Consider the following 14043-nt stretch of genomic DNA (forward strand, 5'->3'; position numbering starts at 1 on the left):
TCCACCAGTCAGAATGAACTATCTTCCCCAAGTAATCTAAGTTAGTAAAGTTTTACTATAATCTCCCAAAAGAAAAAATAGTACTTAAAAAATGTTTAGAACATCCAAACCCCTAGAAGAATTAAATAAAAGGTATACAAGAAAACAGTAGGAAATCATCTTAGATGATGGCAAGGGGAGTCACATGGAGCAGAGGCAGCTTGATACAGGGAGAGGGACAAGACATGAATTAAAAACCTAAATTCTAGCTCTCATTTATTTTCTAGCCCCATGACTATGAACCTGAAACTCAGAGCCACTATTTTCTCATATGTAAAGTGAAGGTGATAATAAGATTAACCAAATAATTGGCTCTTTTGATTCAGGTAAAATGAGCAACAGTTACTGATCAACATAATATGGTTCTAGAAGACATACAAAATTCCTGTTAGGATAAAAAATAATTAAATCTTCTATAAAATACATGCTATCATTTGATATTTACATTAATAACTTAAGCACGTTTAAAAATTCTTCTTTTTCCATAATAGTACATAGTAGTAGATTGCAAAACAAATTAGGAATACTCCATTCCCTTGTTATTCAAAGTAGAGTCCATGCACCAGCAGAAAAGCATCACCTGGAACCTTACAAGAAATGTAGAATCTCAGGCCTCACCCCAGAACTACTAAATCAGAATCTGCATTTTAATAAGATTCCACAGTGACTTAACACATTAAAGTCTAAGGAGCACTGCTCTGGTCTACTCAGAAATGTGAGCCTACTTTAATAAGTAATTAAGTCACAAAATAAAGTTGGCTTGATTTCTTCCTAGATTCTATCTGAATAAATCAGCAACTGCCTCATCTTCTAAAACCATCTATATTTGTTTAATCTACCATAAACAAAAGAACACAAGTCTAACAATCGCTAAATACTGAGCAGCTTCAGGAGTATATTCAAGACACCAAGAAGTCTATACTATATTATTCCCTAAAACTATCCATCCTTTAATTTGTTAAAACCAACAGTTGCAAATTAACTCCTTTTTTTTAAACATCTGGCTACTAATCACCACTAATATACTAAGTGATATTATTAAAAATCTATTTGCCTTTACTGATTACAAACAAAGGTCACCTATTAGTATGTCACCCTGTACACTGCAAGTACCCCAAAGGGTAACTGTAGTCTTTTTCTTAAGGAAATAGTCAATGTCTTCCTCCATTTCTTACAAATGTCAGGAGGGCCAGTGCTACAGCCCTTATTCCTTGCTGTATCTCTGTAACAATGCCAGGTATGTAAGAGTCTTCAAAACATTTGTTAAAAGAAATTTTCAATGAAAACTGTAGATAACGGCTGTCAAGAAGAGTCTGGGAAAGAGCTTATCTCTAACAAAGGGAGTAAACTATATATACCTTAAAGGCGTCTCCTAGGCTCAAATCTAAACTGTGATGCTTAATAGATTCCTCAAGCCATGTCTATCATTGAGGTGAAAAAGGCAGAACTAGAATAGAAGGGCCTTTCAAATACAACTGGACAAACGAGGCAGGTAATGAACACTCTGAGATACACTCTAGAAATAAGCAGATTTTGAAGGTGGCAGGTGAAGAACAGTATGATCAGTTTCCTGTTTAGTCAGCATGATTAGCAGGGAAAATTTCTGTTCTAACCCCTATGTACTCAAAAAAGAGGATGGAAGTTTTGAGTTTGGAGGAGCACCTGGATGAATGGGAGGAAAGGGTAGCTTTTGCAGAATGCAGGGGTAGACAAGGCAGAGGCTGGGCTAAAAAGTGGCGAAGAAGTTAGAATGTGATGGGCAGACAGGAGGGAACAGAGACCTTCACCAGCAAAAGAGGGGAAAGCTGCAATGTCTCAAGGTATGAGAGAGCAGATGCCCTGAGAGTCATTCAGCACAGGGTTAAAACAAGATGTTTCCTCTAACTCAGTTCTATAACAGTTACCCAAGAGCCTGAAAGAATGCAGGACAGAGTCAAAAAGCAGAGGAAAAAAAGAATTTTCATTGCAAGTTTGCCTGAATAGAGATCATAATAATGGTAGAAAGTGAGAGAAATTACAAAATTTCCCAGAGCAAGCAAAAAATAAGAACAGATTCAGAAGCTGTAAAGAAGAAAAGACAGTAACACAGATGAGAGTATCAATGTGTGATTCAAGCTGAAGGCTGGTTATACTGGGATTTAATTTGACAGGGTTAGTATTAGATGAATCAGGTTCAGGGAAAGTCAGTTTACTCACCTGGAACATGGGGATAACAACAGTACCTAGCCCAAAGGAATATGAGGACTAAATGTGATAATACATATAAAGCACTGGACACAGTGCCTGACACTTAGTAAGAATCCAATAAATGTTCACTGTTATTACTGGGCAATAAAACGGTATTTATTGAATAAGTAAGTAGGTTATGCTGCATTATAAAAAGGTCACTGTTGGGAAGGAGAAAGATCTTGATCCTATTCCAGTTCTGTTACTTTCTAGCTATGTAGCTTTGAGTCTACTTCTTCATCTACAGATGGTTAAATAATATCTAACTTATAGAGATGATCTGAAGATTAAATATAAGGTATATAAAATACAGTACTACAGCATCTCAAAATGGTCCTATACTAAATGCTCAATAAATGGTAGTGAGTTTCATCATGTGCAGATGATATCTGGTTTCAAACTCCTGACCTCAAATGATTCACCCGCCTCGGCCTCCCAAAGTGCTAGGATTACAGGCGTTAGCCACCACACCCAAGTGCAGATGATGTCTAAATTCATGACTTCAGAAAATGGCCTATTCACAAAAGCCAGTTCATAAGGGAAAAGGAGACAATTTCAAGGGGGAAAATATATCTCGAGAGAGAGCTGAAGAATGCTGCCTCATTTCCTGGAAGCCAAGATCAGAATACAAGTAGTTTCCTTCTCTCCGTTTCCAAATTTTGCTAGGCTTCTCAGAAAAAGTAGTCATAAAACTTAACCTGGGAGTTCCAAGTTCAACCATCCACCCAGGGCTGCCAATGAACTCAAAGCTTTAAGAAAATTGAAATGGTGTTTCCCTTTAGGAAAAAAGATGGAAGATACCATTAGAGTGTGTGAGTTAATGGGAACTTTAGCCAAAAGCTTCCCTTGACTCTAACAGTTCTATAAGGTGAATAGTCACTGGGTAAAATACTGTTAGTCCTGAATGAATTTCATTATCCTTTCACTAACAAGTTTCTAGCTCTTGTATTACGCAATTTGGCAAATACTTTCATAATTCACTTTGAATACACTTTTTTTAAACAATCCTACGCCATCATATGGAAGTTAACCATCTTCTCAGGCTAAATATCACATTTTGTATTCTACATATATTCACATATTTGTGTATGTATATAGTATATGAATAAATATCACTTTGTAGTTTAATCTCATACACCAGCCTTTATAGCACCTTTGAATATTTAGATGTCTTTCTTTAGATGATCTCTGGTAATATTATGACTGTGTTCAGATTTAGTATTCTAAACAGTGATACTTTGTAGATAACAGTAAAAAAAAAAAAAAAGAAAGGTAAAATAAAAGAGAAACATAGATTACAGGCCTGGTTATTTCTTTCTTGCTTGGCTAGTGTGATGGGAAGACAAGGGCACTTGGCTAGGGACAAAACAACCAGTGCACACTCATTTGCACTATAATGACCACCTACAAAAGTTACTTAACTTCTGTAAATCTCAAGGACTTCTAAATATATGGAAAAATGCCTTCAAGGCCTATCTCCCAGAGTTATTGTGAAGTTCTTGGCAAAACTATAAAGCAAAACACAAAGCTAAAGTTTTCTTTCTTGTTATTTGCTACTTTCTAGCCACTTGGATTTTTTTAAGCCAACAGCTATATAGTATCTTTATAAAGTCATTTTACTTTAACCTGAAAAAATAAAGAAGAATTGACTGTTTTACCATTGAGCACTGAAGAGATCATTTCTACAGGTGCTAATGTATTAATTTTACAATATATGAAATTCTTGCATTGTGGTTAAAAAAAAGCACATAACATAAAATATACCATCTTAATCATTTTTAAGTGTACAGTCCAGTAGCATTAAGCATATCTACGTTGTTGTGAATCTCTGGACCTTTTCTATCTTGAAAAACTGAAACTTTATACCCATTAAACAAGTCTTCAGTTCCCCTTCTCCCCAGGCCCTAACAAACATCTTTCTATTCTCTGTTTCTATTAATTTGACTTTATTTATTTATTTATTTATTTATTTATTTATTGGGCCAGGATCTTACTCTGTCACCCAGGCTGGAGTGCAGTGGCACAATTATGGTTCACTGAAGCCTTCACCTCTCAGGTTCAAGTGATCCTCCTCCCTCAGCCTTCTCAATAGCTGAGACTAGAGGCATATGGCACCAAGCCCGGCTAATTTTTAATATTTTTTTGTTGCCCATGTTGGTCTTGAACTCCTGGGCTCAAGTGATCCTTGAGCCTTCACCTCCCAAAGTGCTAGGATAATAGGCATGAGCCAGTGGGCCCAGCCTGAATTTGACTACTTTAGAGGGTCCATACAAGTGGAACCATAATGCCACATACATAATTATCTTTTTGTGACTGGACTATTTCACTTAGTATACAAGGTTCAACTATGTTGTAGCACATGTCAGAATTTCTTTCCTTTTTAAGGCTGAATAATATTCCATTGTATGTATATACCACGTTGTGTTTATCCATTTATCCATCAATGGACATCTGGGTCATTTCCAACTCTTAACTACTGTGAATAATGCTGCTATGTACATGAGTGTGAAAAATATATAAAATTAGTTAAAAACACACATCTGTGCTCAAGTTTTTGTTTGATAAGTGAAGAAAAATGAAAACAGAAAAGTTTGCTCCTTGGAATTCTGCAGTTCAAAATCACAAATGCTTTTATGTGATTATACCTGACAGTGAGTAACTGATTCCCTCAATGGATTAATGCAATTGTCTTTCAAATTCCAAAAATTTTACTCTAATACAATATAATCATAAATAAGACATCATACTAAGGTTTTTGTTTACAAATAATATTTCATGAAGAAAAATATATGAGAAAAGATTTTAAAAATTTGTATTTTGATTAATGAACATACTGATACCAAAACCACTTAGTTTCTTTTGTTTTCTCTTCTGTAAGACCTATATATTTTTATCAATTTCACAAAAATCTTAAGCCATACTTCCAAACTTAAGTAAAAAATGCTCATATATAAAGTGTTTATAATAGAAAATCATTTGCAATGATGTATGTTAAAATTTCATATTTTCTATTGGAAAAATACGAAGACTGAATTTAGACTGATATCTAGGCTGCTGTTTTAGGAGCTGTTATAAGGATTCAATAAAGTAAGCCTTAAAGGTTATGTAGTTCAATCCTCTCATGGTACAGGTAGAAATAAGAGACCCAAAGAATCATGAATAACTTGCCTAAAACGACATAATATGCCATCCTCAAAAGCTGAGTATCACAAAAAAAATTGTAATATATAATTGAGGTAATTTTATTCTTTAATATTATTGCTGTTTTTGATAAATAGTTGTCTCTTGTTTATTCAAAGAGTCTAGATAATTAAATAGGTATAATGTTATAGCAACAAAAGCAATGTTATTTCAAAACAGATCCTTATATATCTGTACACTTTTGTTTCTCTATTCCTCTAGCTATTTCTTATAAAGCAAATTTTAAAAAGTAAAAAGGACTAAATAAGAATCTGTTATTTGTACTATTTAGGCAGTGTTGATAACAGTTTTGCTGGAAAATATTTTATTTACTACAAAGAATAAGGCTTCTGAATCCCTGATAAACGTGTTTATTTGAAACTGCTTTACCTATTCCAAGAATGAAGAAAGTGACATCTGTATCTAGACTTTGAGAGTCAGGTAGAACCTTACAGATTACCTAATTTAACCCTCTTAATTTATGGGTGAACAATGCTGAGAACTGGGAAGGCAAAGGAACTTGTCCAAACTCTCACAGCAAATCAGCAGCAGACCAGGGCTAAAACCTAGGTCATCTAAATCCCAGTCCAGAATTCTTCCCATTCACTATACCACACTGCCCTCCTCACTTCCACACAAGGCAATGCTTCCGCATAGACAATGAAGAAAACAATCATATCTGATTTTATATGTCTTGAACTCTTCATTTCTTATCTGTTTTGTGCTACTAAATGACTTAATGGCCTGATTTATTCATTAACTTTAGTTAACAGCAACTGAATTAATGACCAACTGATAAAAAATATGATTCTTTTAAAAAACTCTCTGGCCGGGACACAGTGGCTCGTGCCTGTAATCCCAGCACTTTGAGGGGCTGAGGTGGGCAGATAACACGACACCAGGAGTTTAAGAGCAGCCAGGGCAACATGGTGAAATCCCTTCTCTATTAAAAACAAAAACAAAAACTTTCTGTAATTTAGTGTGGTCTAAAGCCTTATTTATATTTAGCAACCACAATATATCAAGATTCAAAATTATGCTAGATTAAGAGCGTCATCTCCTGATACATATCAAATCAACAAATATATATGATCATCTCGTGTTGGAGAGAAAAATACAAACGAGTGAAGTGGTAAATAACAATGAAAGTTTAAACAGTTTGAGACTAGGGTCATAGAAGGAATGGCACGGGAAATACATGAGTAATTGCTAAAGACAATGAGCTCCTGTGAGACAACAACTTGCTCCAGGGTACCATGAACAAGAAACGCTTTGCAAAGGAGGACTACTGTACTGGGTTCTGGTAGAAGGTATCTGGAGAAGTAAACAGGGAAAAGGTGGGTAAAGGCAAGGGGAATGGTGGGATGAGAAACATAAGGGTGGACACGTATACATTTTACTCAAGGGTCAGTGAGTTATCCCAGTTGCCTAGAGCTGCAGGTCTTTGGGAAGGGGAATACTGAAGGATCAAGCTAGAAAGTTAATGTGGACCTTAGCTTTAAAAGGCCATGTGTTTCCTCCCCTCTCCTTTCTGAAATCCAAACTCATATGATTTTTAAAAATATATTCTAATGGAAAATAAAACAATAGCACCTTCTTTTGTTAACAAGCAAAATGTCCTGATAATGAAGAGGAAAAAAAGCCATCTAAAGTGAAAAAAGATGGACTCTGTTACACTACTCATTTCGGTGTGCTAACATATGCCTAATTCGTAATAGTAAGTGGCTCAATAAATGAAATACACTTATGTTAATAATGTTAAAACATTTACAGGTGACATTATCCACAGGACTTGAGAGAAAAATAAGAAAACAAATTGAATATTTAAAGGATGACCAAGTGCTCTGTGGCTCTTAAGATTACAAAAGTGCCAACTGATATAATTATCTGCATAATTCTTAAAACTTTGTCTTCCTAAGCCAAAGAATCTAAGTTAGAACAGTTAAAACTGTGTCCTGACACCAGTTTTAGAATCTGCATTGTTTACCCTCCTGGAATTCTACCTGCAATAGGATGTTTTACTGTATGCTATCATTGGGGAATGGACAAGAGCATTAGCTATTAAAAGTCTAGCAGTCAACCACCAAAAATCAGATTGGGGTGAAGGAAAAGACAATAAAAACCAAACCAAAACAAAAAACCATAAATTGCCATGGACCTCCCAGAGGCTTCAGGGAGCTTATGAGTAAAGGATAATTAGGACCTCACTGAAAACAGTGACCAAGGGAGATCCCGTGTTAGGAGCTGGTGATGTTTCATATTTTTTTTTAATTAGCTGCCTACAACTTGGAATCAGAATGTCTTTTTTCAAAGAAACATTCAAAGAAAACTGCCTTACCAGGCTAATCCAAACAAAGAAACCTAGTTTAGATAATAACATAGATGAAAAAGTAAACATTAACTGTGACAAATAAAATTAATGTAAGCATACTGTACAATATTTAACACACATGCTCCTCTGGGGCCTAGCAATCCCTAAGACAAACTTGCTTTTACTTCAGCTTATTGGAGCTGAGTTAAACATCCCCTCCCACTAGCCCCCAGCTTCATCAAACCTGGATGACCCACTGGCCTGGCCCTTAAGCACCTTCCCAGTTTCCATGGTTTTCAGTCAAGCTGTTCCCCTTGCCTTTGACACCTTTTGTCCTAGTTTCCCTCTCCAAATACTCTGACAGTAGTCACATCAACTCCTCATTCAAGGGTAGAGGGAAGTAAACTGTGGTGAAGCAGCTAAAATATTCTAAAAACAACTTGTATATTCCTTTCAGGTAGGAGAAGTAGAGATGAGAAGAGCAGGGAAGGACTTATCTGATCTTCCCTAGGACCTAGCTAGGCCTGAGTCTGACAGATCACACTGCCTCCAGACCACGATATCAAGGAAACGGGAATGACAGTGACCCCCAAGACTTTGCAAGCTGCATGAGGGCAGTGACCAAGTGTCCTCCTTCCCTCCCCAGAGCCCAGAACTGTGTCTGTACATGGCAAGTAAATACGGAAAGAATGAATGGTATCAAAAGCCTGGATTCCACATTTCGTCATCCTACAGCTCTCCTCCCTCTTCCTGTACCACTCATCCCTTCTCCTTTCTGACCCCTCCAAAGTGAATTCAAGGACCCAGCAAGTTAAGCTCTAACTGCAACTACCAAGTGGACACTTTTTTTCACCAAAATATGGGGTACTGTATCTGTGAAAAGAGGGCCAATGCCAACCATTACCACTCTCAACCAACAGCATTCATACCCTGTGAACAACAGCTATTTAGAAACAAATGTTCAAAAGATATATGGCCTCACAGGAGACACCTGGCTTTACTGCAAGCATCCTACTAACTCTCTAGGGTGTTTATAGGCTAAATGTCAGGTATGCAAAAAGCTATTAAACATTTATTAAAAGCATGAATAAATGAATAATGTCGATAAGTTGGGTATTCATAGATTGGGGAATATTTAGATTCATCAGTTTTAAAAATGTATATACAACTTTTATTACATATATACTTTGAGCCTAGGACTCCAATCTTAATAATTTAAATGTACTTATGAAGTGAAAGAATAGAAGAAAAAAACTAACATGATGACATGGAATACCTACTAACAACTGGTATAAAGTCCCACACCAGCCTATACTTTAATATAAACCAACACTAATTTCCTCGTTCGAAATGTCTACAAATATAGAGAAATAAAAATTATTTTTGTTGTTTTTCTAAAAGTACAGTTCTTTCAAAGTTTCAATTCCAATGTACAAAGTGTTAATACTATAGCAAAGGAACATTTTTGTTGTTAACATATTATGGACCATATTTTGTATTTGCTACATATGTGCCTTTGAAAAGCCCAGTTTTCAGACATTGTTTTGGATATATTTGGATATTTAAAACACCATTTGATATAATAGCACAAAGTGGCATTTGATGAATTAATAAAAGAATGAAAGAAGCATGTAACTACAGCACTAGGAATGAGAGCAGCCAAGGATAAGGAGCCTACCTCATTTCTTGCTCTCCCTCAATAATTAGCATCCTTTCACCACACTCATCACTATTTCTCAAGAACATCTTTCTCTCCTGCCCATTTTTGTTTCCCCTTCTTTCCAAACATCTGACTCACCAACTTTTGTTTAACCTCATCTAATAAGCTACTTTTCCACTTTGATATCCCCCACCCAGATTTTCATCAAATTATGCTGAGAGGTGGAACCAGAGCAGAGTCAGTGAGTCCAAAAAAAAAAAAAAAAAAAAAAGGAACACGAGTTGCATAGAATGAAGGAGAGTAAACGTAAATGGACACCAGACTTCAGGTCTACTCGGCCTGGACCTCAAAAATACTCCTCCTTACACAGCAGTACAGCAGAACAGACTATATCCACTAAGCCTCTCTGTTGGTTAAGAAATACCATCTGCCTACACAAGGTAGCTCATTACAGAAAGCAAGGAAGCAGTCTCAGGTTTCGTAAGTGGATAGTCAAAGCACAGGCAAATACCTTCCTTGGGCCTGCTAGTGAGAGGTCACTTGTGTTCTAGGGCTACTCTCACTTCTCAGGCTTGGCCCACGATATTATTCTATATGCCCTTCAAAACCTAGTAGCAAGCTTTCACATGCGACAACTGCACAAAATGTCCTGTTTCATTTGTGTGTGTGTGTGTTCTTTTTTTTACACAAACATCATTAGGAAGGAATTCACCATCACAGAAAGGTGTTTTCTACCTTTGCCCTCGATTTTTCCTTCTGAGACTCAAGAGATGGGAAAGCTCCAAGATAGGATAGGAATGACAGGACTGAGAACTCCTGGGTGTGGCTGTGGCTATATGGAGACTGGAGGATCTCGACAGTGTCTAACTCCAAGGTATGCCAAGTGCAATTACCTGCTAAAGAACTTGTCTGATGTTCAGCTCTATACAATTGTGTAATGGGAAGCCCTGATGCAATGTTTAAAGAACCGAAATCACAGACATGAAGGGAAGGGCACATCTTTACCAGTTTTTGCAGGTAGTGTAACATTAGTGTCACAGCACATAGAAAAAAAAAAAAAAAAAACTTGAAGAAACACTCCATTGAAAACTGCATTTTAACCATTTTCAGCTGTAAAGGCTTATTAAATAGCTTATTTCCCAGTGTCAAAGTTGAGATCTTCTGAAAAAGAACATACTTTTCTAAGGAAGTGAATGCAGTATTAATGTCAAATAATAATTTTGTCTCACACAAAAATAATTCCAGCAAACGTTTTTCCCACAACATAAGCCCTATGTATCGGACTACACTTATGCTGTAAACCACTGTCTAATTGAACAACAAACACAAAAACTTCAGGAATACATTTTCATTTCGAAGTAGGGAAGGCAGAGTCATAAGATGGAACGTTAATATCCTTCACTGATAGGATGCAGTGTGATACTGCAAAAGGATCAGAAAAATTCACATCGTAAAATCATTTCTGAAATCCTTTAAAACTTATTTTAGATTTCAAAAACTTTAAAATGTTTTAAAATCAAAAGCAGCGAAGCAAATGAAGAAATAAACGGTAAAATGCAAAAATACAATATCACAACTGGGCGCTAGGAAACCTGCATAAAGCAAACAATTGACAGCCCTGCCAAATTAACTGCAACAGCTAAAGAAAAGTTTGCTGATTTAAGAACTGTATATATGTAGGCATCTGGGACAACCTCTAGGTGTTGCTGTAGAGACCCCCTTCCTAAAGACTGATTTCTTACCCGGTGTTTTGGCCTCCCCCTCCCTCTGACTGCACTGCAGTGCGCAAAGCCATTACAGACAATCACTGCAAACATATTTGCTGTTGAAAATGCCTCGGAAACTAACAATTCTTCAAGGTTCAAGGAGCCAAACAATGTTATTTTACTTTTCAGTCCAAATTATACTATAGATGAAGGAGCTAGATAGAAGAAAAGATTAGCAGGGTTGTGTCAAAGCAACCAGGAGGCTGAAGAAGCCTCCTGTACCTTCAGCTGCCCCTGACGCCCTCCCTCCTCCCCAGCCCGCTCTCCACACAAAATAGGACTAAATGTTAAAAGGAATCCTGTGCACGGGGAAGAACTGTGAAGCAAGCTCGGGAGATGTGGGAGCAGAGGGTGGGGCGGCTCCTGCGAGGAGCTCTTGGCTGTACAGGCTCCATCTGATATGTCAGCTCCCGCATCCCAGAGCTGATGAGAGATGGAGACAGCTCAGAGGAAAAACCTGCGAGTGTCGGGGGAGGGGAGGTCTTAACGTTCGGATCAGATTAACCAGTGTTCAACCGCAATGCCCGCGCCGGCCCCTCCGCTGATCTGCAGCATCTGAAAGCCACAGGGCGCGGGGGCCTGTGGGGCCCGGCCCGGGCGCTCCGAGACCAGGGGTCGGTGACCCCCACGGGGGACCCAGCGAGGATGGGGAAGTCAGTGACTTTACCTGCGATGGACCAAGTCCAGCGGTAGAACTCCACCGTGTCGTTAAGTGCCGTGGACACTACGTTTAGGACACTACCCGGCTCCGAGTCCAGGAGCCCCATCGCGGCGATGAGCGGGCGCTGGCGGCAAGAGAAAGAGGAGACCCCGAGAGAGGGCTGATCCCGGAGGCTGTGGCGGCCGACCGGGCGAGCGGCGGCCGGGGACCCTCTAACGGCGGCGGCCCGGCTGCGTCTTCTCCTCCTCCTCGAGGCGCCGCGGCGGCGGGGATGCGGCGGCAGCGGCGTCTACGAGCAGCGCCGAGCAGAAGGCGTCGTCAAGGTTCCCTGGAGAAGGAGGAAGAGGTGGTGGAGGCCCAGCCGCCAGCACAGTGCGCTGCACCAGTCTGCCGCCTCGCGCCGCTGCCCCTCCAATCTCTTCCGCCGGCGTCACGTGGCCGCGCGCGGGGGCGGGGGGCCGGCCGCCCCTCCTCCCTCCCTAGCGCTGGGACTCGCGGGCTTAGGGATGCTGCGCTCACGGGTGCGACGCCAGGAGGGCTCGCGCAGGCGCGCGCGGTCGCGCGGGAGCGGGACACCTGGGCCCCTCCTTGCCCCCTCCGGGCACGAGTTGCCCCATCATCCTTCCCCGCTCCTCTCCCGGGCGTGGGCCCCTGCGGAGGAGTTCATTCACCGCCTCCCCACGGGTGACTTCTTATCCGCCCCGGATACGTCCTGGGAAACAGGACACGGGAAGAATGGGTGTTCTGTGGGCAAAGATGAGGTAGGCGTCGTGCTTTGGTCCTTACCTGACACTCACCTCGATTTCACTTGTGTTCCTGTTTCTTTGACCTCCACCAGCACATGCCTGTCACCATGACAAGAGAAGTGCACGTGTTATGTCTCTGAAGAAGCGAAGGGTATTTGTCTTCCATGCTTCAGCGATAGAGAATAGACTTTGGGGTCGACCCATGAACAAATTAACGTATACTTGAATGAATGCTTGCATGTGTTCTGTAGAATTTTTGCTATACATGGAATGAACAAAGCAATATAATTGCTAAATTAGGCCATTAGCAGTTCAGAGAAGAGGGAGAACCGAGAGGGACTGCCAGGTGAAGTCCGCTTGAACCTAAAGAAATTCAGGTGAATCTAAAAAAGACAATCGCTCAAGAGACAAAGGGCAAGTTAGTGTAGAGAGGAAAACAAAGTAATTGTGGTTTATTTTGAAAAATTGTTTAGATAAGGTATAGGAGAGCCTACCCTTGAAAAGTAACGAAAATACACTAATTGCAATTCATAATTTGATGGTTTCTCACGTAAAACAAGATTTTTGAGAATAGTCCAATAACCTTTTCATCTACTTGTTATTTAAATGTGTCACCTACTTGTTTAACCTTTTCTCCACTTGCTCATTTTGGATGCTACATTTTAAAGACCACTGAGTCAAGTGTCTTATTGTTCCTGCCCTTTCACACTGTTAATGTGAATGCTATCTTTTATCATACTGAAATGATCTATTTCCCAATTGACCTGGTTATATATTGTCTGTATTTTATATTGGAAGTATCCTAGATGATAAGAATTATGTTTGGTTGTTTGATGAGTACCTAACCCAGTGCTATAAACAATAATTAATAAATATTTATGATGACAAAATATAACATATGTCTTTCAGAGAATAATAAGGATTATTGTCAGTGGCAGGAACTTTATTGCAGAACTAAATCTTGTTTAAACGCCCTATTCTTGAAATTAACCAAATAAAACATAATTTATTAATTTGTGAAATATATTTGCAAAACTAAAGTTTTCTGGATTGGAATGACAATATCTCAAGCCTCAATCCTAAATTATGTGTAACAGATTCTAGTAGTTATAAAAAAAAGAAATCCAGTCAAGTCTCTTCATTTAGGGAGTGGATGAATATCCATTCATTTACGATGATGATCTAGCAAAGTAAGGATTAGTTCGAGCTTCACTTAAAAATTTGATTACTATTTTTATACTGTGGAATCCTGGATTTTTTACGGAGAACATATTTCTACCCATACCTCCATTCACACACGCAAAACCGCAGCATATTATTAATACTTAATAGAAGGAGAAATTTTTAAAACAGCTTCAGGTATTTCCCTGGTCTTTCTTCTGCAGTGAAGGTCAACTTAAGTCCCTACTCACAAGGGGGCGCCAGTCACGTATAAGAAAATCATAGATGAGCTA

General features: G+C 38.9%; 1 protein-coding gene across 1 annotated transcript in view; it reads right to left on the reverse strand.

The window, feature by feature from the left end:
- ELOVL4 (ELOVL fatty acid elongase 4) overlaps positions 1-12287 on the reverse strand; it is a 33284-nt gene extending 20997 nt beyond the window's left edge. The window contains exon 1 of the mRNA XM_010388531.2: positions 11850-12287. Within this exon, the coding sequence (XP_010386833.1) occupies positions 11850-11949 (100 nt within the window). The 5' untranslated portion in view covers positions 11950-12287. The remainder of the gene's footprint in view (positions 1-11849) is intronic.
- Between the last annotated feature and the right edge of the window lie 1756 nt (positions 12288-14043).

The sequence above is a fragment of the Rhinopithecus roxellana genome, chromosome 4 (assembly GCF_007565055.1).
Source record: "Rhinopithecus roxellana isolate Shanxi Qingling chromosome 4, ASM756505v1, whole genome shotgun sequence".
Classification (NCBI taxonomy): Eukaryota; Metazoa; Chordata; class Mammalia; order Primates; family Cercopithecidae; genus Rhinopithecus; species Rhinopithecus roxellana.